The 24,817-nt window shown below is 37.3% G+C and overlaps 1 protein-coding gene across 6 annotated transcripts in view; it reads right to left on the bottom strand.

Annotated features, from left to right (window-relative positions):
- Positions 1-523: 523 nt before the first annotated feature.
- The window catches only part of ARHGEF7 (Rho guanine nucleotide exchange factor 7), a 102,930-nt gene continuing 78,636 nt past the window's right edge, over positions 524-24,817 (bottom strand). For 4 of the 6 annotated variants that reach the window (XM_015628746.1, XM_019006824.2, XM_033512910.1 and 1 more), the window contains 7 exons: positions 24,167-24,391; positions 23,063-23,156; positions 20,338-20,427; positions 17,017-17,193; positions 7,456-7,555; positions 6,797-6,851; positions 524-3,655 (listed from right to left, as the gene is read on the bottom strand). In XM_015628746.1, the coding sequence (XP_015484232.1) occupies positions 3,533-3,655; positions 6,797-6,851; positions 7,456-7,555; positions 17,017-17,193; positions 20,338-20,427; positions 23,063-23,156; positions 24,167-24,391 (864 nt within the window). In that variant the 3' untranslated portion in view covers positions 524-3,532. The remainder of the gene's footprint in view (positions 3,656-6,796; positions 6,852-7,455; positions 7,556-17,016; positions 17,194-20,337; positions 20,428-23,062; positions 23,157-24,166; positions 24,392-24,817) is intronic. The other 2 variants (XM_015628765.3, XM_015628736.3) reach the window with 1 other exon arrangement.

Below are 24,817 nucleotides of genomic sequence, written 5' to 3'. Positions count from 1 at the left end.
ACCATCTGGCATAAAGCCATACTGACGATGCTGCTACCATAAAAATCATCCCTCTCCCCTATTTCAGGCAGCACCAACCACAAAAAGCCTCTATGACACACATATCACAAATTTCTATCTATTCAAGTAAATTGTGCATGTAGACATATTTTACTCAATGCCGTTTCTAGTGTTTCCTGCTTTCTTTCCTTTCACTATTTTCTGTCTTTGATCTTCTCCATTTCTTGCATTACCTGAGCAGGTCAGAAATGTTCAAGAAAGTGACCATTTCTCAATGCAAGACAGTTAAGACCCTCCTTCTCACCCCCCTAAAGAACCCTTGCTTTGTTGTTTTGTTGGGTTTTTTTTTATTTCCAGGCATCAATTTACTATGCTAAAAGACCACAAAAAAGCTCTTTCAAGATAGTATAGCAGCTACTAAATTGGAGAGGTGGTTATTTATATGGAAGGCAAAAAAAATTAAAGCAATTTCCTTTCTTTATCTCATAGCCCACATATTAGATGAAATGCAACACTTCATAGGGTAGGGGAAAAAATTCATGGTTTAATTACAATGTAGCATAAACGATTTAGTAGTGGATACCAGGATATTATTTTGACATCTAAACTAGAGTTCTCCACAGACACTGTAAACAGATACTCTAAATTCCCTAAATGATTTGCATTAAAAAGGTTTATACAAAAGCAGTCAGTTTTTCAATCTTTAGAATGTCATGACATGGTGAGACAAACACATATACATCAGTAAGTACAGAGAAATGTTATGCTACATTTTGGACAGCTCAGAACTGAAAGTGCTTCACATCTACAGGATAAGAAATGGCTTCATCTCCTCATCCCTAAATGATGAGAGCAAACAAACAACCCTTTAATAGGTTAAATAAACAGTGCCCCATTTATCCATGCTTATATAAATTTTCCAACAATTCAGAAGGTCCATGGTGACATTTACAATCTATATACACTGTAACAAACTGCCAATGAAAACAAGTTCAGGTACTTCTTGATTCCCAAAAGTCGGAAGCTGCTCTCTGCACTAGAGACAAAAGCTACCTACAACATTAGGTCAGTTTTCTTTTTTGCCTCTTCTATTTTGTGTGTGTATTTGCATAAAAATTAGTCCTCCAAATCCACCTTGAATAAAATCAGTCCCTAAGTCGTGGTCAGATTTGACAACTATTTCATCCCAGTGTTTAAGGCATGTTCATTAGATGTCAATGTAGGGGTACTGTCAGAAATTATATCACAGGTACTAAGAGTCAGCAGATTTACATAGCAACACCACTCTTCACAATATAATTAATGTAAAACAAATTGTTATGATGGAAGTTGTTCCTGAGTTAATATTTGCTAAATACTGCTAAGGTTAATGTTTTCCTTTTATATCTCTTCCTCTGGAATATCCTTTTGCATATGCTCAATTGAAAACTAAAAATTACTCTGAAAATACTCTGGATGTCTGAAAGTGAAAATGTTAGCAAAATTCTAATTATATTGATTTTCCCAACTATAAATTTGGCCATGATAGTATGCATTTACAGGGGTTAGTATCACTTAGTTTTTAGCAAGGATATTTTCTAAATGTGAAGATAAATAAAATGTCAGCCCACAATTTTGTGCAACCGCAAACATCAAGGAAAGATTTTGGTATCAAGAATTAACAAATTTAAAGTTCTGTGAGTATATATAATACTCTGGTAATGTAAATGTTTTTCATTTTCTCCTCCTTTAGAATTAAAGGAAAACATTTTTAAATTGCAGGAACATGAGACACCTACAAATATATTCAGCTTTCTAAAAGAGACAACTTGTCTACTCAGGTTATGAAGCATCCGTTCCCACAGATTTGTTTCTCAAGTATGTAATCATTGACAGAATTTCCTATTAAAAGAATGCTGTTCTTGATTGAAAAAAGTGGGGAGCTTTAAAAGTAGGTTTTTCATTAGATTCAAAATGTGCATGACAATTCTTACAACCCAAATCATCCTGGCTCCAACTCACTAAAGTTCGTACAAACATTTGCTTAAGTCTGAGCATTACATTTACCAGGAGTTAAAGGGCAGTAGAAAATCAGAATGACAAAAGTTGTGACTCAAGTCTGTGCTATACCTGCACTTCTGACTCAACTGAACACAAACCCCTCAGAAAGCTGCACTGTCTGGAGTTGAATCCAAAGTTGGATGAAATCCATGAAAACAATGAGCTTTAATGGGATTAGTATTTTAAGTGCTCCATCTGAAGCTCACCATTTACAGTGATGTATCATCTCCTATCTTAAATACAAGAAACTGCAGTGATTGCACCTATCAGACTAGGGAATTAATGTTCCTTTATGTATTTTAAAATCTGTCAGCAGTGCAAATTATGAATTACAGTACGATTTAAAAAAAATAAAAATCTTACTTCCACATTTCTTTCCATTTAAATCCTAGTAGGACAGAAATCAGCAACATGCAAAGAAAAGAGGGTGGGAAAGGAATGACTGCTTCCACAGTATGGGAACTCCAAATAGAGTCTTATATAGTGGTATGGAAACAAAGCTCTGAATGAAATTTGGCCTAGCCCATGTGTCTTATACACAAAGGTTAGTCAAAATTTAATTGCTGTGACCATAAAATATAAATAGCAACAATTTATTCACAAAATTCTGGATTAGATTGATTTTTTTCCTTTAGCAAACTCTATGATCTGTTATCAGCCAGCTGCATGTTTAAGCACAACAATAGAAAATGTAGTACATAAACACCTAAAAATCACAGTCATAAAAAGCAGGCAAGTACATCAGTCTTTTGGTGGCCAAAGCATAATAGATTAATCTGCCAAACAAGTATATGTGAATGTAAATTGTGGGCATTAGATTTGTTAAAAAGTTGTTTCTACAGTCAATAAACAATTTCCTGTATTTTAACACTGTTCTTAAGGAACTGTAAACTGATCAAAGTAACAGGTAACAGTAAAGGATTTAAATATAGTGGTAAATAGGAAAAATAGGGGTTTAAATTTGTATGTGTGGTGAGTGGGTAATTTGGAACTAATGCATAATTATCCACAAAGAACTCTGACCTTTCTTAGGTAAGACAGTACTGCCATCTGCCACATTCTAACACTTGTGACACATTATAATAACACAAGAAAAAAACCCCAACATATCAGCCCTGATACATCAATCACATATGCATTCTAAATTACAGCTATTTACAAGAAAAATATATATTTAATTAAAAAGCCACTGAAAAACATGGACTTTTAGTCAGGTGCTGCACTTTCTGCAAAATGAGGTAATTTGGATGCAAACAAATTAAGTTTAGTAGAGTTCAGGATCCATGGTCTCCATGCTTAAAGTACAGATTGCTTCAGTAAATGGCTTGACTCTTTCTGTATGTTCAGAGCAAGAAATCACTAGATCCAGTTAAATCCTGTTTTATAGTGCTCTTGATGCAACACTGACTAATGTCAGAAGGCTTTCCAGCTCAGTTTTACAACTGGTCTTTCAATAGAAAGAAGAAGGGGGAAAAAAAAAAAAAAAAAGTGGTTATAAGTTGGTTTCATCCCAAGATGGATCATTCATATTCTTTAAAACTTTTCTAACAAGCTTCTCCAAGTCCTTGCGAGCTCTTTGTTCCTCTTCTAATGATTTCTTCATCTTTTTGTTATCCTGTTTAACAGAGACAGAAATGTTACTGGTCTTTTTGGGGGGACTTTTAACAGATCTGACAACACTGAGTACACATTCACTGTCAATTACAAACTCTGAAGGCTCTTCTCAGTAAAACCAATATTAACTGCTCAAAAGCAAAGCTTCCATTAAATCTCCACAAGTTACACAGTTATTTCACGCAATGCAACAAAAGCTGCCAAATGGAAGCTGGGCTACTTCCTATTTGTACTTAGGGGGCCTTTGTACAGGAAGTGCTTGTAACAGATGGCCACTACTCTTGAATTCTTCTGCTCAAATCTGATCAATGAGGAGTAGAATATATTCGTTGTTAATGGAGAAGGGAAATGGAGCAGTAAGTAGACTAAATACCCCCCATAAGAACCTCCTGTGATTTTAATGGTTTCAATCTCCAAAAAAGCTTCTTAAAACTTTATGCAAATTATCTTGCTTCATTAGGAATGTAAATAGTTCAAAGGAGTATCCTGAAAACCATTACATTCTCTGAAAAGTGTTTTGTGACTAAATTTTAAACTAGACTGATGACTACCAGCAGTCTAAGAGAAGTCTGAATTTGAAGGAACGCCCTCTCTCCACATGTATATTAACAAGTGAGTTCTCACACTTTAGTGCCACCAGGCAATACTGAAATAAATGAACAGGACTGTAAGGATGGCAGGGACCAATCCCCAGGAATGCTTACACTATGTAATCCTGTACAGGTCAAGGTGATGCTGGGAACAGTAAGGAAGCAACCAGAAGGTAAAATAACATTGAAATAAGACCCCAGTACAAGTCTAATGGTGTTTAACAAACCTTCAAACCAAGGGTCCAACAGGACTCCCATTAGCTGACATTTCAGAAATAGGATGGGATCATAAAATCATAGACTATGAGTTGAGTTGGAAGGGACTCATCATGATCATTAAGTCCATCTCCTTGACCTTGCACAGGACACCCAAAGAATAACACCACGTGCCTGAGAGCATTGTCCAAATGCTTCCTGAACTCAGACAGGCTTGGTGCTGTGACCTGGGGTGCTGGGCTCCCTGGGGAGCCTGTTCCAGTGCCCAGCTACCCCCTGGGTGAAAAACCTTTTCCTAATATCCAGCCTAAACCTCCCCTGACTCAGCTTCATGCTGTTTCCTCAAGTCCTAACAGTGGTCCACCAGAGGAGATTGGTACCTGCTCCTCCTCTGCCCCTCACAAGGAAGTTGTAGACCACAATGAGGTCTCCCCTCAGCCTCCTCCACACTGAATAAACCAGTTGACTTCAGCCCATACAGCTTCCTCTCAAGGCCCTTCACTATCCTTGTGGCTCTCCTTTGGACACTCTCTAATTGTTCAATATCATTTATCTATTGTGGCACCCAGAACTGTCCCCAGCACTGGAGGTGAGGCTGCCCCAGAGCAGAGCAGAGCAGGACAATCCCCTCCCTTGCTGGGTTGGCCATGCTGTGCCTGATGCCCCCAGGACAGGGTTGGCCCTCCTGGCTGCCAGGGCACTGCTGGCTCATTTTCAGCTCACCTTCAACCAGGACCCCCAGGTCCCTTTCTGTGGCACTGCTTTGCAGCTTCTTGTTCCCCATTCTATACTCACAACCACAGTCTGTCACCTCATTAACTCCATTCCCTCAAGTTTGTTGACAAACTTGGAAAGTTCATTATTTTATGTAGGAACAGATTTAAGTTCTTAAGTCTGCCAATTGAGAACCAGTAGAAGTGTATTGCCTGTGGAACAGCTATGAATAACCGATTGAAGATGCTATAGGAAGGACCCCACTTTGCAGTCCTGTGTCTACACTGACCAGGACACCATGTATTCCCAGAAAGCCTTCACATAAAAAGGCCTTGCCAGCTCAGAGATTATTTCTGACACTTCTCTGGTTGGCGGCATCACAGCAGCGATAAATGCTTTTAAGATGAGATTCCTGAATTCCTGATACATTAGAAAATTAAATCAGGCTTTAATATGTCTTGGTTTGGAAGATGTGAGATTCTGAAGAACATCTATTTGGAAAGGCAGCAAAAAAAGAGAGCTATAGCATGAAGCTCAAGAGGAGGTGACTTTTTTTTGAAGGGTCATGGAGCTGTGCAGAGCCTCAGTGAGGCTGCACATTTATTCTTTGTATAAAAGCAGGAGGCCACAGGAATATTAGTGGGCTATTATTGCTGCTTTTGTTATACAAATTGTATTTTTTAAAAGACTGCCAAATTCAGATCTAACCTGGGATACTCATTCTTTATATGCTGAACACAGCAGAATTTAAGTATGCAACACATTAACTGTCCTATTTCAAGGAATATGGATAACATCCTTAGAAATACTAGACATACTTACAGATTATTAAAAAAAAAAAAATCACATTTATAGCCCCAGACCTGAAGAAATTTGAATACAAATTCTTTTTACATTAACACAAGAAATTTTATCCAACTTCCAGTCAGACTGGTAAGCAAATTTACACCTTGCATAGTGAGGAAAATCCAATGCTACTTCTCACCTATACATTAAGCAAAGACTACATGCAGTACCATTAACATGGTTAAAGCAAGCTATGTCCTGAATAGATGATATTTTTATTTATTCATAGTGGATATTTAGAAAAAGTGGTAAAAAAGCACCCAGAGCTACTGTGAAGCCCTCATACAAAAAAAGCTATGTGATAGGCACTGAAAAGGACTCTTCTCTGGAAATGAGCAGTTTTAAGAACTGATTCATAAGAGGTGCTCAGGTTACTTTAAGATTGTATCATTTTAGAACTATAAATATCTGGGTCTAATTAGGCCTTTATTAGCATTCTCAAGCAACTAGGATTTCTCAGTTTCTGTAAGCTTACTTTGCTGGTGATACAGCACAACTGAATTTGCTTAACATTTCTACCATTTCAGAAGTTGCAACATCCAAAAACAGCTTAGTAATTCACTTCAGAGAAGCAATCCTCCATGCTGTTCTTAAAAAGACTGATGACAACAACAAAGAGTGCTTTTTGGCAAATGGTATTTTACTTTTAGAAGTAAATCTAGTCCAAAATTCAAGTTCATGACTGTCAAAGTGAACTTGCAAGCCATATTTAGTTTTATAACAAGCCTTCCATCTTTTCCTACTCCATGTTGCTATAAATGTAGCAAGTTACCAACCTGTCTTAACTCCTGTACTTCATCCTTTAATGCATATACTGTGTCAACAAGGCTTCTAAAATGAAAAAAGAAGATAGTCTGTAACAACAGTTTCCAGAAATACACATCTAAATCTATTATTAGACAAAACTGTTTAATGAAATGCAATTAAACAAAAACCACCCCACACACCTAATATCTAATTCCAAACCTGTATTAAAAAAAAAAACCAAAACTTGTCTCCAATCACAATTTATATTCAGTAAGGCAAGGACTTGTTACCAGCTTCTGTGACAAGAAACACCTCTCAAGCACTTACAGACCTCTACTGGTTTCTGTGTTATAGCTTTCTACAACAGAATTGTTGTTTCATTTCCAACATACACTTCACCAAAAGAGTAGAATGATGCCACATGCTAATTAGAAGGATGACACCAATTTAATACTGAAATCCAACAGTAAAGCACATCACTTCTTGGGTGGGATAGGTTGAACAGTGTATACAGAGAAACCAGATATTAAAATGAAGGCCAACTGCACTTAGAGGACTGGCAGCAAAGTCCAAACAGCTCTATTCCAACTACAAACATACCATACACACCCTAATATAATGGGAGACAGTAGGAAGAAGAGTGCAAAGTTTACTACTTTAATTCACCATTCATTAAACGATTTCTTACTTCTCTTCTATAACAGTCTGACCATTACTTTTAGTTTCTTCTACAATAATTTTTTCTTCTTCTGGAAGCAGGACTTGAGGAGCTGATTCTTTACGGGAACCTGTTGTAAAAATAAATTACAAAATGAGCAACTCACAGATACCACTGCGGCATTTTAAAGATTCTTTCATTTACCGCATGACAGACCCCCATGACCAAGGTATATCACTTGCCATTTCCCCCTTCCCTCTACACATGAGTTACTGACACATTTTTCACTTTTGAAACCACAGTCTTACATCAACAAAAGGTTGTCTGACACTCCTATCCCACTGGTGACATATTTCCCAAGTCATTGATGGGGATGTTACACTACTCAAGGAACAGTGCACCATTCAACCATCACTAAAAGCTGTGCAAATTCCCCACAGCAGACTGAGAAAGACATAGCTGTATTTAAGTAACAGTGATTTAAGCATCAAGGACAGATTCTGATCTCACACTGATACAAATCCAAGGTATAACTCTGCTCTAAACCCATTACTGTCAGTAAGGAGCAGAATAGTGGCATCAAATGACACAGCAATTAAAGAAAAAGTAGTAAAACCCTTTCCCCAAAAATACTGTAAGCACCACAGTTTGTGTGTGAACACATACATGCAAATACTCCTACAGATAACCCTTTAGTCCTATAATACATTCCTACCAAATGACACACCCTCTTTGTATTTAATAGATGTCTTAAAAGGCACTTCATGGTTTGATGATAAAAACTCAAAACATTCCAACAGCTTCAGAACTTTTTCTACACATTCCAATTTATAACCTTAAGATAAAACATATAAATTCTAAAAATATAGTTCTGACTAGGAAAGTTACAATTCAGAAATGTGCATCCACCCATAAGTATGTATTCTATAAACATTATTCAATTAGGCTGCAACAAATTACAAGGTTTGTTTTTTTTAAAGAAGGTCTGTAAATGAATTGGTGCCTAAGCATTTGCTCAGATTTTGAACAGTGCAGATAAAGCATTGAAGTTCTTACATTTTTTAACTAAGACATTGGTTTTAGGAAACAAGGTACACCTGCCCACCAATTGACTACAATGAACTTTTATTAACCAGGAATTTCTCAAGTCTCATACAGTTCAAACTGATAAAGTTGGTACTGGAAAGCACATGCCTGTCCAGAGAAATTAATTGCTGAACAGGTGCTTTATGCTAACAGTGCTTTTCTTTTATGGTTCATAGTAAAATACATAATATAAACAAATAAAAAAAAAGTTGAATAAATCACACTCATTACAAAACATTAACTTCCCAAAGAGCTGCAGTCTTGAGTTCTGAACAGGAAGCTTGTAAGAACCCTATCTTAGCTGTAGATGTTTAGCTATTTAAACTATTTTAGCAATGACAAACAATGTCTTTAATGATTAAAAACGTTTCCTAAAGCTTACTCATACATTAGATCTTTACTGTATGTGATTGTCAAAATTATATAGCATAAAGAGAACAGCAGATTTGAGAAAGAATCTTGTCCTTGAAAGCTGCAAGTTCTTCTTACAGAGCAAAGAAACCTTTTATGGGTTAATACACTTTCCACTTACTTTCCAGGAGGAACAACCTATAAAACAAACACATCCAAATTCTGTAGGGAGCTCAAGGACACTTCCCTGTTTGCACTGTCAATCTCTAACTGTAAAAAGCTCTCTTATGTTTATTTCAGTTAATTGCTTACTGCTCTTCTTTATTACCCTTGCTAACACAGAACTGTATTAAATGTTGTATTAGGAATTAGCTGGCAGCAGCTGCTACCAGATCACTGCATTTTGGGTCTCTGTACTGATGTGGAGCACACCTCAGCCCAGCACAGGCCAAGGGAGGCTCTGACCAAGGGGAGAGAACTGTCACACGTTTCTCACCCATGACTCCCTCCACCCAAATGGAGCACACATTTTTCCCTTTGTACAGAGCTGCATCCAACTGTCTGCCTGGGCAGGGTAACACGGGTCCTTGCAAAGCACAACTAGCGTGGAGGAGACAGCTGGACAACAAGTGTTGAACAAGCTGTTCAGTTTTACACAGACATGCATGTCAAGCAGATGTCTACAGCAGCACATCCTGATGAATGTACAGCAGAGCACAGCACACAACACTGCAGAGACACACAAAGCACTTCACCAACATTACACACACAAGGAGACCTCAAGCTACACAAAAACACACACAAAGGAAAACTGCTGCTGTGAACACTGACCTTCCTGTGCCACGGGACAATAACTACTGTGGAACACAATTTTCACTCTTGGCTTCACTGCTCCAATACTCTTGGTCATACAAACTCTTATTTGTATGTCCGAACTTTTGCTGCTCTTATGGTTTGTACTTATGCAGAAACCCCCACACTTTCTCCTTGATCATGGGTTTGGGTTTTGTGAGCTTTGGAGGGCATTTATTTATTGTAGATTTTTTTTTCCTAAACCCCACAAGCACTTGCTCGTATCAAAGGTACAAACACACAGCACATCCATCCTGCCACAAAGGATCCAGTCATCAAATGAGTACATGCACAGTAACATCAGACAGAAGGTGTCAAGCTCTAAGGTAAAAGGAAGCTCTTTCAAAATCCTGCTTCTCTGCACCATTTATGCCAGCAGTTATCCTTTTATTTTTAAAGTGCTTTTTTTTGCAATTACACACCTGGAAGTAACTTCAGGCAGAGTCATCACTGGCACTCAGCAATATCCCCTAAATTCCACCTTATCCATCAAGTCCTTTTATGCCTACCCTCTGTGTAACCATTTCCCTCTGCAAAACCTTTAGGACATGAAGAGAGGGTTGTGTTACAGTACAGTGGGCACTTCCCACTGAATTAATACTGAAAGGACAGTCTAGGAAGTTCATACAGCTCACATAATCCTAAACACCTTTGAGACATACTCCATGTTTTCATGAAATAGGGTGGAAGAATAAAGTTACTTTAGTTTGCCATATCTGCTATTCCTCAATCCTAAGCATCCAAGTTTTGCACTGAATTTTATTACACAACACTATTCCAAGTCAAAAAGGCCCAAGGACTGTATTTAAACTGACCTCAAACAACTGCCTAATTCACCTTGAGACAACATAACCACAAGTACTACTCAGTTAGCTTGTTGGGGTTTTTCATGTGGGTATTTGTTGTTGTTTGGTTTCGTTTGGGTTCATATTTTTTTTTGGTTTTTTTTTTGGATGGACACCCCACACCCCCCAAGCTACCCAAATCAGGGTTTCATTTGGCTTGGGGTTTTTTTAGTAGGGGGTGGGTATTGAGGGAAGTAAGGTAGATAGAACAAGAAAGTATGTTTGACAAACCCAAACAATTACTTCAAGATTAGCAAACAAATATTAAGGCCAAGTAAGTTACCGTAACTTCTCAACAGGGAGCTCTTAAATCCAGGGTCTTGGAAGAATGCCCCACTGCTTAGAAGTCTGTTGAATAATAAGCGCAAACAACTGACCACTACAATCAAGATTCAACTAAGTTTTCATAAACTGAATTCCATGAAAAAAAAATAAAGGTATCTAGTCAATATCAATACTTTACAGCATAGAGTGGAGAATAAAGAATTATAATGCTCTTTGACAAAACCATACCCTAAATTATAGGTTTAGCAAATTTAGCTTCCAGAGTAAAGCCAGTAACAACACAGCCCACCTGATGTTTCAGACCAGGGCTCCAGGCCTTAGCAATACCCCCTTATTTAATGTGGTAGAACACTTGAAATACATGAACAGGCCTGTGAGGAACAGGCCCCAGCTTTTGGTTTTCAGCGTCTGATCCCCTTTCCAGCTAAATCAGTCAGTCAAAAACAAGCAAGCAGTTCTGAGCATTTCTAGAAATAAGGAAAGCTGAAACCTGTTTGGGTATTTACAAGGTTGAAAGACTTCATAGCAAAAGTTCACTTCATACCTGCCTAAACAGGTAGAGTGTCACTCCTAGCTTTGGAGTATGGTCTAGACACCAATCCTAGAAGATACTATAGCAGAGACTGAATGTCACAGCAGTTCCTGTCACTGTTGGACATGAAATGAGTCACACGGACGCAGCTCGAGGTGTGGTGAAAGAAGGAGAGCACTTTATTTTTTCTCTCAGTATTTATAAGTCTCTGACCATGGCCAGGGATTGGATAGTCAGGTTAACATCTTCCCAAGCACACTGGCCATGAGAGATGCCCATCAAAAGATGTGTATCAGAAAGAATGTATACGTATCTATGTTTACAGTCACCGTCCTGGGAAACGATGTCCTTTAGAAACTATGTCAACAAGATCAAAAAACTGAGTTTTCAGGGTGACAGGTTCTCACTGATACCTGTTTGCAATCCTAGCTCACAACATCAGCTTTTTATTCACTCTACCCCAAAAGGAGCATGACCTCTTACAAAATGGTTGATACAGAGTCAACGCCCCTGCCATGGGCAGAGACACCTTCCCCTAGACCAGGTTCCTCAGAGCCCCATCCAAATAGGCCTCGAGAACTCCCAGGAATGGGGCATCCACAATTCCTCTGGGCACCATGCCATTTTTATACACCACCATCCTGGCTCCTGACAGAAATAAGGCTTCAGAAAGAGATGTACTGGTAAACAGTCTGGTCCTTTGTTTTGAACCATTTAGAAGACTAAGATTGAAGGGGGTTCAAAAGTCTTCCAAGGAGAGAAGTAAGAAAAGGGGGTGAAATTCAGAAAACTTTCCACTTTAACTGGATATTAAATCTCTGCCTACATTCAAAGACTTTGTCTGTCCAGGAACCATTTAAGCCAAGAGTAAAATAGAGGTGGGTATTCACATCATCTGCTCAGAGTAGCTAATTTCAAGGCATCAGTTAAAAGACAGCTGTCCCCAGTCAGTTCCTCCAGCTGAAGAATGGGAGAAGGCTCATAGTCATAGAAGACTATGAGTGCCCTAATTTAAGGTATGGAAGTCAGATGTGTTGGGACAGTGGTAATTTCAGGAGGTGCACAGCATTATCTGAGGCCATGAGCAAAGACTCTGTTGCACAGCTTTTTAGTATTGCTGTTTTCTTCACTTCTTCATATCTTTACTGTGATTAGGAGAGGTAAGGAGGGGAACAAAGCAGGATAAAGGTCAAAAATTTGAAACAGTACTTGTAAGTATACAATACTGTTTTTCACCAACTTTACAAGCTAAGACGCTCTCAGAAATTAGAGTTTCAATGAAAGGAGTGTGACTTGCCACTGAAAAACAAGTGTGTGTATACACAACTGTTTAGATCTACCATTAATCACTGGCATGTACGGATGTTCATTTCCTAGTGAAGCAAATGTCAGACAAAAAAATTACTTATTATTTTACATACTCAGTGTTTCACTGTGTTTGTTATATTAAAGATGTTAAAGCAGATAAGAGCAGACCTGCCAAATTAACCTTCTCTTCCTTAATAAATTTTTCATGAGATCCTAATAGAGAGAATTCTAAAAATGCTGCTCGCAGACTCTGCATGTGTTGAGATTTAAAAACTTGAAAAATCTGTGCTACAGATCTGCCAAAATCAAAAGGATATCCTTTACTATCTTTGCAAAGAAAACACAAATCAGAACCCAAATATCAGCTAAACTTTAGTTCACTGTATAGGATACACCATTGTTTGCAAATTTTTGGGAGTAATAGAAAGGCTTGGGCATGAAGTTGTTTTGTCTTTCTTTTTAACTAATAGAGATACACAAACAGGAATAAAACCCCACATGACTCAGTTGACTGAGTTGGGAAGTTTACAGCAATATGCTTGAATGAGTAAAATGGAAACAAAGTGGACTGAAATATAACTTTATATGTAAGTGTCTGTCATGTAAGAACAGAGTGAATAGCTTGAAAAGACAGATACACCATCTGAAGACATGGGAGATTCCTAAGACAACATTTCAAAAGAGCTACTCCACTAAACTGCCTGTATTTCACTAACCAATACAAAAACTTCCAAGCAGATAGCTGCAGGACTAGAGTTGCTACAATGATACAAAGTTAAGACTTTTTAATAGAGAAGGGTGGTTATTAAATTTATTGTGATGTAAACATTTTAGCACATAGCAGACTGATTTGTTTAAATTCGCTCATATGTAAACATATTTTAAGTAGAAACACTAAGGATAACTATTGCTTTAAAAAGAAGAATGATGTAATATTAAATCATGAAAACACAAAGATATATACACCCTTAGTATATCCATAAAATTTCTCTCTGGCAATAGGACCTGCAGAAGTATCAAATTGTTTTGATAATGCAGCCCATGCTTTTACTGAGAATATATCAATAAAAAAACCCCCAAAACAACAACAAAAAACCAAACCAAACCGAAAAACCAAACCAAACAAAAAAAATCCACAAAGAAAACCAAACAAAAAAAAACTATAAGGAAGGAAATAAAATGAATTTAAGAGGAGAGGAAGGCAACAGAAAAACAATTTATAGATGGCAATGTCTCTGAAATTATTTTTACAAAAAAGAGGATATAGAAGAATACATATTTCACATTACATTGAATTTCCTGTAGATGTCAACTACATTAAACAAAGATTACACACTTATATCAAAAAAGGCCTTTCACGTCAGCATTTGATTCCTCTGGGAAAAAGGGAGTAAAAGAAAGGAGGCACATAGGGAGAAGAGGATGTATTAAGTTACAAGTTCTGCTGTCCTTTCCCCCTGTGTAATAATTAAATATTAAAGTCACAGTCTAGCAAATGCAAAATTTATTTCAACTGTACATAACAGATGTCCTTTTCATATAAAACAAAACACTTAATTGATATATGCAACCACAAACAATATGCATACTGTACAGTACAATGAAACATTCAGATATACATCCATTTTGCATTTTCCAAAGGCAGTCACCTACTAAAGATGGCTTCTCCCGTTCACAAATGAAGTGCACAATATATATTAGTCTTTCTATGTTTTACGTCACTATATACACATTACTGTGTTTTGGCAAGATTATGCAAAACACCCAATCAATATTGGTTGGCTTCAGTTTATGGTTACGTACTAATTTATATGGAAACACTGAATAAGCCATGAGAAGAGGGCCTGACAATGGCTTGAACCTACCTTCCAATTCAGGTTCTCCATCCTTCCAGTGTATTTGTAACTGTACACATACAATTTACAGAATTGCATAAACATAAGGTACTGTTATTACCATGACTAAAGTTCCACAAAAATAGAAACACTGAACCTTTGGACTGAATACCACCATTTCCACGTTTGCCTTTTTTTGTTTGTTTGTTTGTTTCAAGCATTTTGCATTAATATTCCTGATCAGTTCACAATAGTTTACAGCCTGTAACATCGAAGACATAGAATGGTTTTAAATGTGCTGTGATGTTAATATGAGAATACACAATATGAGAGATCCTAATTATGATAGTACTTAATGACTTAAATGCTACAATAATTAATGGTGGTAAACTGTCAAAGCTTTGGTGCATAGAAAGTCAAAATCTTCGGATCTAGATAACAAAACTTTCTGCATGATAAGGAAAGTTCAAGTGCAACAGCTGTATTACAAACTCATATTTACACTATATAACATGAAACAGACATAAAGGAATTATCATTTATCCAGTGCAGAAAATATTATTCAACTAGAACACCACAGCATAAGAAACAGGGCAAAAAACAATCCATACTTTCCATATATGTTAAAAAAAACAAAACAAAAAAAAATCCAAAAACAACTGAAAAGAAGAAGGGAGTGAAGTGAGTTACAAATGTGCTGTGAAATGATATGGAGCACATATACTTAGCTCATTTTTCTGAGCAAGACTCCTCCATTTGCAAAAGGTTCAACATACACAAGTTCCTGGTCATTACATTAATATATGACCAGCAGTAAAATGCACCCTTGAAAACCCTCCTTGGTAAGCACTACTGCTTTTTTTTGTCACATTATAGAATGTCATCAACAGTGAGAGAGGATAAAGCATGGGATTGAGTGTAAATTGAAGACATGAACTGCCTTGAAGCATCTTCTCCATACTGACCACCTTCTGGAATCGTGCACGTCTAGCAATTGCAACTTTCTGATCATGTAACCTGCAGAAAGGTATTGATTACCTTTTAAACAGTGTGATCAAGTTCCCAGGCTGCTGTTGAATTTCATCACAATTACTCTGAACTTGTTCATAGAATAGTATCTGAACACTGGATAACATGCTTACGTGAAAAGCGATAAGGGTGTGTTGCACTTGGGAACTCTGGCGAAACTGAGAACTGTTTCTGTCCTTTCATCACTTCCACCACACTTTTCTCTAATGCTTATAAATATTTGGAAAACATGCCATTTTTGTTTTGATGCCAATTACTTCAGCAACAAGACAGAACACACACACACAGTTCACCCCAGCAGTGCCCCAGGTGCAGCTTTGAGACCTTCAGCTGTGCACAGCATGTCAATTCTCTGAAAAAGCCAACATGACTGTAAGTGAAGAGCTGCTGCTGAAAACAAACCTGCTTATGAGAGAAGTTACAAGACACAATAAAATCTGTCACAGACATGCTCCAAACAGTACAACCCAAAAGCCAAGCATTCTATTATTCAGAACTTCAAACAAGCCAATTTGATCACAGTTGTACCTAGAGTTTGAGATGCTGAACACTGGAGCCTCCATCAGGGGAATCATTTTCATCTCGTCTTTTCAAGAAGAATGGTCAATTGAGAGTTGACAGTTGTGTATTTTAAGAGGCAAGTAAACATCTAAACCCTGCTTTCTGCCACACTACTGCATACAGTAAAGTGACAGTATGACCACAGGTAACATGAGAGTACCAAAACACTGCATGTAATGAGCATGGACTGCCAGGTTTTCATGACAATTGCCAGACTGGGGTGGGGAAAGAGCAGTGAGGTCCTTCGTATAAACGTTTTAAGCAATGAGAAAAAAGACAGCAGTATAAAACCAGAAAATTTTATGGATTAGCAAATGCTCTTCCAAACAAATAGGCCAGATACATGAATATCTGAATGATTTTACAGCTCTTGTACTGTTTATTTTTAAGCTGCATTTCACTTACTCTACCAGCTATGTATTTTGTTAAGAATACGTAGAAAATCCAACCACTACCACTAAGGTATTTCCATATAGCTGGCACTCAGCTCTCAAACCAGTATGGTTTCAGTACAAAATATAAAAATGTGCTTATCCAAAATAAAAAACAAAATAAAGGACCTGTTACTACACTGACCAAGTCAAAAGGAAAAAAAAGACCATTCAGAGCTACAAATTAACGTCTATCAGTTAAAAAAAAGACCCTCAAGAAGTATCATCCTGAACAGGATATACACTTTTTAGAATGACTTATTTGTACGTGTACTGAATTGGCAATAGAGCCTTCCACCAGGTATAACTGAAATTTCAGGAACTCCCTCAGAGGTTGTTAAAATATCACATTAAAGAGACAAGGAACAGCAAGAAAACATCTAAGAAAAGCAGGCTGTGATACAACAAGCATTTGTTAAGAAAAAGCTCAGAAGTGCATTAGTTCTGGTGAGAGATATATGAGCAACAGCTCTTACGAGATGTAGACCCCATTCTGTAACTATGGGCTGTCCATATACTGTCATAGTCAGAGTCTTCTGAGAGGTCTGAAGGCTCCAAACGAGAAAGACTACTGCGACGACCCAAGGAGTCTAGACTTGATTGGTCATCATCAGCCAAGACGTGATTATGCATCAGGTCAGTGCCTTGCCATGCTAAGGATGTACAGGTGAAATGAAATGGTGGATGTGGATAGGCAGAGGTGGGATGAGGAGGAGAACGTAAGGAATAGCCACAACCAAACACATGAAATAAAAGCAAAAAGGTGATGGGAAGAGAAGGAAAAGAGAAAATATTGTTAAAAAGGCACCAAAGTTGGGTTTTTTTATTTTTATTTTTTTTCAAATTTGTTTGGGGTTCAGGTATAAATTACACTCGACATATAATAATGTTTGAACGGTTACAATATAATTTTGAAGTAATTTTTAAGTTTCTAGGCAGTCTCAGCTGAGAATTTTGAGCAACAAAATATTATTTGAAAGTAGAATTTTTTGAAGAGGAAGTCAGGTTCTTTTGAAATACAGTTAGTTCTGGTCTGGAGAGGATTTGACTGGGCACAGAGCAGTAAACAAACACAGTAAGCCAGCATGATCCAGCACCAATGTGAAAAGCAACAGCCCCTTCCCCATCACAAATCTGTACCTCATCCTTTCCCTCCCTTGCAATGACACAGTCCTTTGTAGAGCTGCTTCATGAGCCAGGTCAGGAAACAGCTTCAGATGAAAAAATCTTTTGTAGGGTTAGTTTTTTCAAGCAGATAATTTTCCCACCAGCTCACAACACAGCCAACAGAAGTGCTTGTGTCACCACCATGAAGAGGAAAATGAAGGGGGAAAAAGAAAAGCAAAGGTTCTCATGCAGAGCAGGGCTGCTAATTACTAAATCAGCAGCAACATCTTGCACCCATTGTCAAAGCACATTTTTTTCTGTGCCCACACCCCTTGTTATTAGTTAAACCATGTGGTAAATTAACTCACAGAAAAACATGGCCACGAGCCTAACAGTGACACAGCCTAGCCTATTCTGACCCCTCACACACCTCTTCCTACATGCCTGAGACCATCCCCCAGTTAAATACCTTTAGATCTCTAGGGTAGTTGGTCAAACACAGTAAGGACAGTCTTTTAATTTCTCAAGGCCTGGCAAGATCCAAGGAATGAAGCTATGTAAGTGGCCATGTTATGAGCCACCATAAACATGATATTGCAGACAATTTTAAGTCTTCATTTGAAGCAGAAATGCAAAATAAGCTCAGTGTTCAAAATGCATGAGAAAGTCAGATCTACCCAAATTAAATCCCACTTCTTTGCCACCCAAACAACTGATAAAGAGCTGCTCTGCTACTTCTAATGCCACACCTTACCAATTTGCACTGGTGCCATAGTTCTGTACTGACACTGCCAAAAGCAGCAGATTAAGGTGCAGGTAGGGGAATTGCCCAGTGAGTGCTGTGAGGGACAGGCAGAATATTAACAGGGAGGTAAGAATGGAGTATGCAAAAAACCAGCATACTTCACAGGTGACAGGCAACTCTCCCATTCTGTTATTCAAAACTGACTACTGCTCCAACAGAAGCAATTCCAGCTTTATTGGTTCTTTCTCCAATTCCAATTCCAGTTTACAAATGGACCTTCTGAAACCTAGTCTTAGGTGACAACACTATGCTTTCCAAACAAATCTGCTGTGTGCCTAATCAATAAAAAATTGTATCTTGCTGCAATTAAGAGCCAATAAAAGCTGCTGACTTCTGGTGTATGCAATGATACCCACAGCACTATGTATATTTCTTAAATATACATAGACAAAAAATAGGCAAGCAAAAAAAATTGTATCCAATTCATATCTGCACACACACACACTACTGTGCAAGTGCAAATGTTTTCCCAACCATTTCTTGTCACATTATCCTTGGAAATAACAGATCACAGTGGAGGTGTTTAAACAGCAATCATCTCATTTGATTTTGTTTGGAACAACAGTATATCTTCAGAACTTTGAACTCATTCATTCCCTTTATCCAATTAAACACACTACTGTAATGACTGTAGGACTATAAAAAAGATTAGTATTAATAAAAAGTAATAGTAGTAGCTGACTTCATGATCTTGGAGATCTACAGTTCATTAAGACAGAGAAATTAAGGCTTTTGTTGTTACTTGAGACATTTTTACAGTCTAATATAACTGCCATATTCCCATTGTAAGTTACATAGGAATACAAAGAAGCTGTTTTTTTCAAGGTGGCAATAGCAAATGAATATGTATTAGGAAAATTCAAGAACTAAGTCTGCAATTGCATTTTAGGACTTGAACTGTCAGCATGAAGTACTTTTGCTTGGAAGCAAAACAGGCCTAGAGCACTGTAGGCAGCAGTATGAGTGATTAATATCGCAAAATTTAAATAGATTTAGTGGACAAGAAGTTATGATGTCCAGTCTTCTAGTTCCAGCAAAACTAGCTAAGTACTTCAAGATCATTATACTGTGTTCCAAGGATCTCCAAATTAAATTTGTATTCAACAGTGCAAAAAGGCACAAACGCAACAGCATTTTCTCCTTCCTTGTGTAAATGGAACACATGCTGGTGGACTCCCCTGCTTTGAGCAATGTTTTACTTACAATACAGAGGAACTCCACATGGCAACCTTGATTTGGATTAAATGAAGTAGGACCCCAGAGGCACGTTACAGGTTTTCAATATGCTAGGTATTGATCTGAGAAACTAAAAATGGCTTTAAGCAACACACATCTGAGAACAATCTCTCCTGAAAATGTTACGAGACGGGATTAAAATTGGTAATTAATACTAAAAGCAACTAGTGGCAATAAAATTCAAGAAATTTTTATAGGTCTAGGTTACTTCTCCATGGAGAAAGTCTTTGTTGAACAGAACACAACAAAAATACAGTCCTCTAAAATTATGATGATTCTTCATTCCTCCTTACTTACCATCTTCTTGAAATTTATCCAAAAGCATGATTAGCAGTTATATTCAGTTCAGACAACTCTTAATCATTGGTGAAACTTTAGTACAATTTTAAACCATGACACGTAGTCACATATGGGTTTTTGTTGTTTTGAATTGTTTCAAAATACTGAAAAAATTATAGTCTTTAACCATTGGCAGCCAATACATAAACACCTGGCATTGACATTAAACCAGAAACAGGTTGTTATTATTATTTGCAGGTCCAATATGTTATTTGCAAAGGCCTGAGAATATACAGCACTCTCTTTTGCAAACTATCTTATTTGTGTTTTAGTTAGCCATTTCTACCCATTTCAGTACTTTCTAACTTACTTGAATTTAGTGTTTGACGTGTTTTGGCACTTGTGCAATATGCTTCAATGACTTTAAGAATTTGAGCATCTTCTTCTAAAGCAGCTGTACCTAGAATCAATGGGAAAAATAGAATTTTAAATGTGGGTGTGTTTCTTAATATAGAAAAGCCTTTGTAAATCAGTACAGTTCAGTTGAGTCCAAAGGTCAGCCTGCCTAATTAATCTTTTAAAATTCTTTTAATCGTACCATTTTAAAAATCAAACTCCAATGAACAAAAGTAACAATATACTTACCATTCTATTAATTAATTTAATAAATCAAGAAACAGAATACTAAATCACAGAAAACATCTTGAAAACTTACTGTATTTGTGCATATATGTGTGTCTAAATATGTATATAAAATCAGATTTACCCCTTTCAACAGCTCATAATTCAAAATACAACTCAGAATTAACAGCATAAATTCAGTCCAGTGTGCAGAAGGAAAGATGTCACTATCATGGACATATTTCTGTGAAAAGTGACTACTCTAAACTACTCAGACTTCAACACAGAGACAGCACTACCAAACAAATGTAACTTTTCAAGCTTAACAAGGGAACATTTTCCAAAAGGTAAAGCTCCACAGCAAATCTCATTGGGTGACTCAGTAAAAATACTGTCAAATTGTTCATTCGCAAGAGAGTGGAATTCCAATCAGAAATCAGAGGTGCCTCTACCATTATTAGTTTAGATGAAACCAGAAGTCTATGTGTAAGACAATTTGTTTTTTTAAATGCATTTTTCCTCTTTTCCCCTGTGAAATGACTAGGTTTGAAGATTTCCTGATACACGAATCTGAGCAGCCTTTAACATCAAAATGCAGTTGTATTCTCTGCCAGCCAAAGCATCCTGTTGGGTTTAGTGATTATCACCAGAACAAAGCCAATTTTCCAAACATTTGTTGGCACAAACTAACTACTGCAGAAATTATCTTGACCCAATAAATTTTCCTACAGTTTAAGAGATGCATGAACTCCAAAGTATGGGTTATCCCTCTTTCAAAGCAAGCAAAATAATTGCATTTTGTAGTTAGAATGCAACACCATATTATTACAGTGGCAGGACAAATACTACACTTCTGAAATAGCATTTTGAGGGAACTCAGTTGAAACATCTCAGTTGTTTAGTCTGTTGAAATACTAATTTGACATAGCAGTTCTCAAAACATAGCCCATAAATCCTCTGGATTCCTGAGAAGGGAAGTAACAAAACCCATACCTCTCTATCAATATGCTTTAAGTCTGATAGAAGTGGGAAAATTTATAGTTCCACAAAATAGTTGAGAAAGTTGAAGGAACACTAACAGAAGCTTCTAAATACTGATTAAGGAAGATGAATACCTAGAATCTCTAAGAAACACACTTTGACTAAAAGCTATAAAAAATACCTTTCAATAATAGTTATTGAATCAGGAATAGAACAATGTATTTGCAAGCTACAGACACCTTCCTTCCCCAAGTCATAACCCTTAACTCCTCCCACTGTGTTCTTTAACAGTTGCTAAACCTGCAAGCTGACAGCTTCATCATCATCATTACAACTACTGAATCTCCATTTTCAGCTCAAATGATACAGTATTACAGTACTTTTATTTTTCCTAAACAGATGCCTTCCTGTAAGGATAAAAAATCCTGAACTACAACATCCACCTGCACATCCATGAGCAGAGAATCATTCTACTCACTACCTTAACCTTTACCACATGAAATTCACAGAACATTTAGAAGGACTAACAACTCAGACAAACCAAGAGCACACCCAGAAAAAGCTTTTTCTCTCCAACTCTATATAAGCCTGTGAGAGAAAACTGCCACAATAACACATTTCATCCACAGAAAAATCATGGCACAGGCTCTATCTTAAAAAGCCCATGAACAAAGGACAGACACAGAGAAGCAAAAGCTCCAGGAAACATCTGTCCATTAAACACCTTGTTTTTTATTGATACAAGTAATCAGATTTTTCATTCTCACAAATTTCTAAGGAAAAATTACAGCAACACTGACAACTAAGTGAATACTGTGTTTGCTTGGTAGCATTAATGCTTCCTCCACTTCAAATTTTCCCAACATCCAGATTTTGACCTCTCTCTGTGCATTACTCAGTCTCTCTTACATCAGCATTTTTCTTCAGACTTCAAGCAGCCTAAATATCTGCAATTTATTTAGATACAGACATGAGCAAATGACTTTATTTACAGGAGATAAGAGAAGACTGTTGGATCCTAGGAGGAGTGACCGTGGAAGAAACTTGTCTTAAAATCATCAGCAATAACCAGCTTTCCAATATTGAGGACAACAGAAGCTCCCACCAAAATCAACTTGAGAACATAGCTACCAAGTATTCTCGAGTGGTTCAGTATCTTCACTTTGTTATTTACAGTACTAAAAGACAGGTTTACCTCACAGAACTTCACATGGCTCTCTAGTTAACCTCCCTTCCTTCTGTAACAAACAGAAATAGGCACTTCACAAGGAGACCTCCACTGTAGCAATCAGTAAAGCTCTACAAAGCAATTAATGCCATCACAGCATAAGATGAATGTAACAAACCATCCTCTGGAGATACCTACCCCACTCCCCTGACATGAGAGAGGAAACCAGCTGACTTGCTGACACTGTACATCTAACTTAGAGAATTTAAACTGATGTTAATTTCACCCTTTGTATTATGCAGATATTTGTTCAAGTGTCTCTTACTTTTTCTCAGTGCAAACTCCTCATCTGATGGCTTCCGCTCTGGCTTGCGTTTGGGAAGCAGCTTTTTCATGGTTTTAGGGCTTTTACTGAGATCCTGTACAGGAAAAATAAAAAGAGTAGAGCTTCTAGACAGTATTTCAAGAATTTAACTTCTAAGATGCATACAGGAATTACTAACTAAAAACCTTTTAACAGCACCAAAATTCAGTTTACTAATATTTTTTGCCAAGTCCAATTTGCCTGAATTGGCTAATTTCCTCTCTACCTTTCCTCCAACTATACATACACACAACCAAGTATTTTATCTGTCCTATTAACAGAAATATACATAAAACCTGCTGGAAAGGCATTCAGCCTGTTTGGGAGCTCGGAAAAGGCAGGAATACATTAACAGGTCTTTCTCCTGAACAGTTGAAGAGACAACCCATTTCACTTGACTAATGGAAAGCAAGTGAAAAAGGACCTAGCAAGGAAGCTTGGCAGGTACTATACTCTTCAAAGACAAATTCTGTAAAAGTTTAGGTCTGGTCTTACAGAGATCTACAAGAAAAAAACAAACAATAGCAACACAACAAACCTGCAGCATTTCTGCTCAAAATGTGGTCATGACAACTTACAGGAACAAAACTAAGTTTCAAGAACAAAAGGAATAAACTGGTCTACCCTTTACCTTAAGGATACAATATATCTTCTGTGAAAATACAGATACAATAAAGTAAAAAGGTGACTGAGCAGAACCTACCAAAGATATTCAAGATAGGTTTTGGATATTATTGCATGCTAAACACTATAAAGACGACTGAAATTTTAATACATTGGAAAATTTATTGGTCTACACATGAAAGCATAAGAGGATTTTAAGTTAAATTACAAAATGAGTGTGTAGTGCAGCCAAACTGATACAGCCAAATAGAACTCTTATAGCAGTTAAGTCTCAGCACAAATCTTGCACTGCAGATAAACTCTTACTTTTTTCCTGTTGTTCGGGAGATTCACAAAATTAAAGGAAAGTCACATACACACAGCCACCACAAAAAAAAAAATGACAACTTCCTACTGAAGGCCAGCCACACTTGTCTTTTTTTCTTGGCTGCTGCACCTCACCTCTTTATAGCAAAGAGCTGCTGAAGGCCGTAGTGGAGGTGCGGGCCGCAGGCAGCTCAGACTCCAAGGCTTGGGCGTTTTTGGAGGTTCCAGTGGTCCCCAGTTTATTGTGGTATGTGGAGTGCCATGATGTGATGGATGAGGGAGAGTGTGGTAGGCAGGAGTCAGTGGTATTGGCTTGCTGTCTGAATGCTTGCTGGAGGGAGTCACTGGGTGGGAAGGAAGCTGTCAAACGGGATGGGAAAGGAAAGAAAGCATATTTATTATCATAATGGAGACAGTGTCATCAAGGACTGGTGAAATAATCCCACTTGCTATAGCATTTCTGTTTATTACAGCTGGCCTTCGAAAAGTTTAAAATTATTAAAGGTTATATTTTGTATAATATGTTTCATATTAAATATTAAATTATTTTTATTAAATTTTTTTTTTTAAAAAGGAGCTTACAATTTTTATTTTTTTTTTGTCTACCCCAGACAGGGCAGAAACTAAAGAACAACTACAAGCAGCCCTGCTCCCACTTCTCTCACCACTAAGGGTGGAGCTAAATTTAGAACCATTCATATCCAACAATTCAAATGCAGAGCTCAAAAGAAATTACTGTTTCGCCACAGCCTGTCAAGTAGATCACCAATTACAACCTACTGTTCT

This window comes from Parus major, chromosome 1 (genome assembly GCF_001522545.3).
Source record: "Parus major isolate Abel chromosome 1, Parus_major1.1, whole genome shotgun sequence".
Lineage (NCBI taxonomy): Eukaryota > Metazoa > Chordata > Aves > Passeriformes > Paridae > Parus > Parus major.
This window is presented reverse-complemented; position numbering and strand designations above follow the sequence as displayed.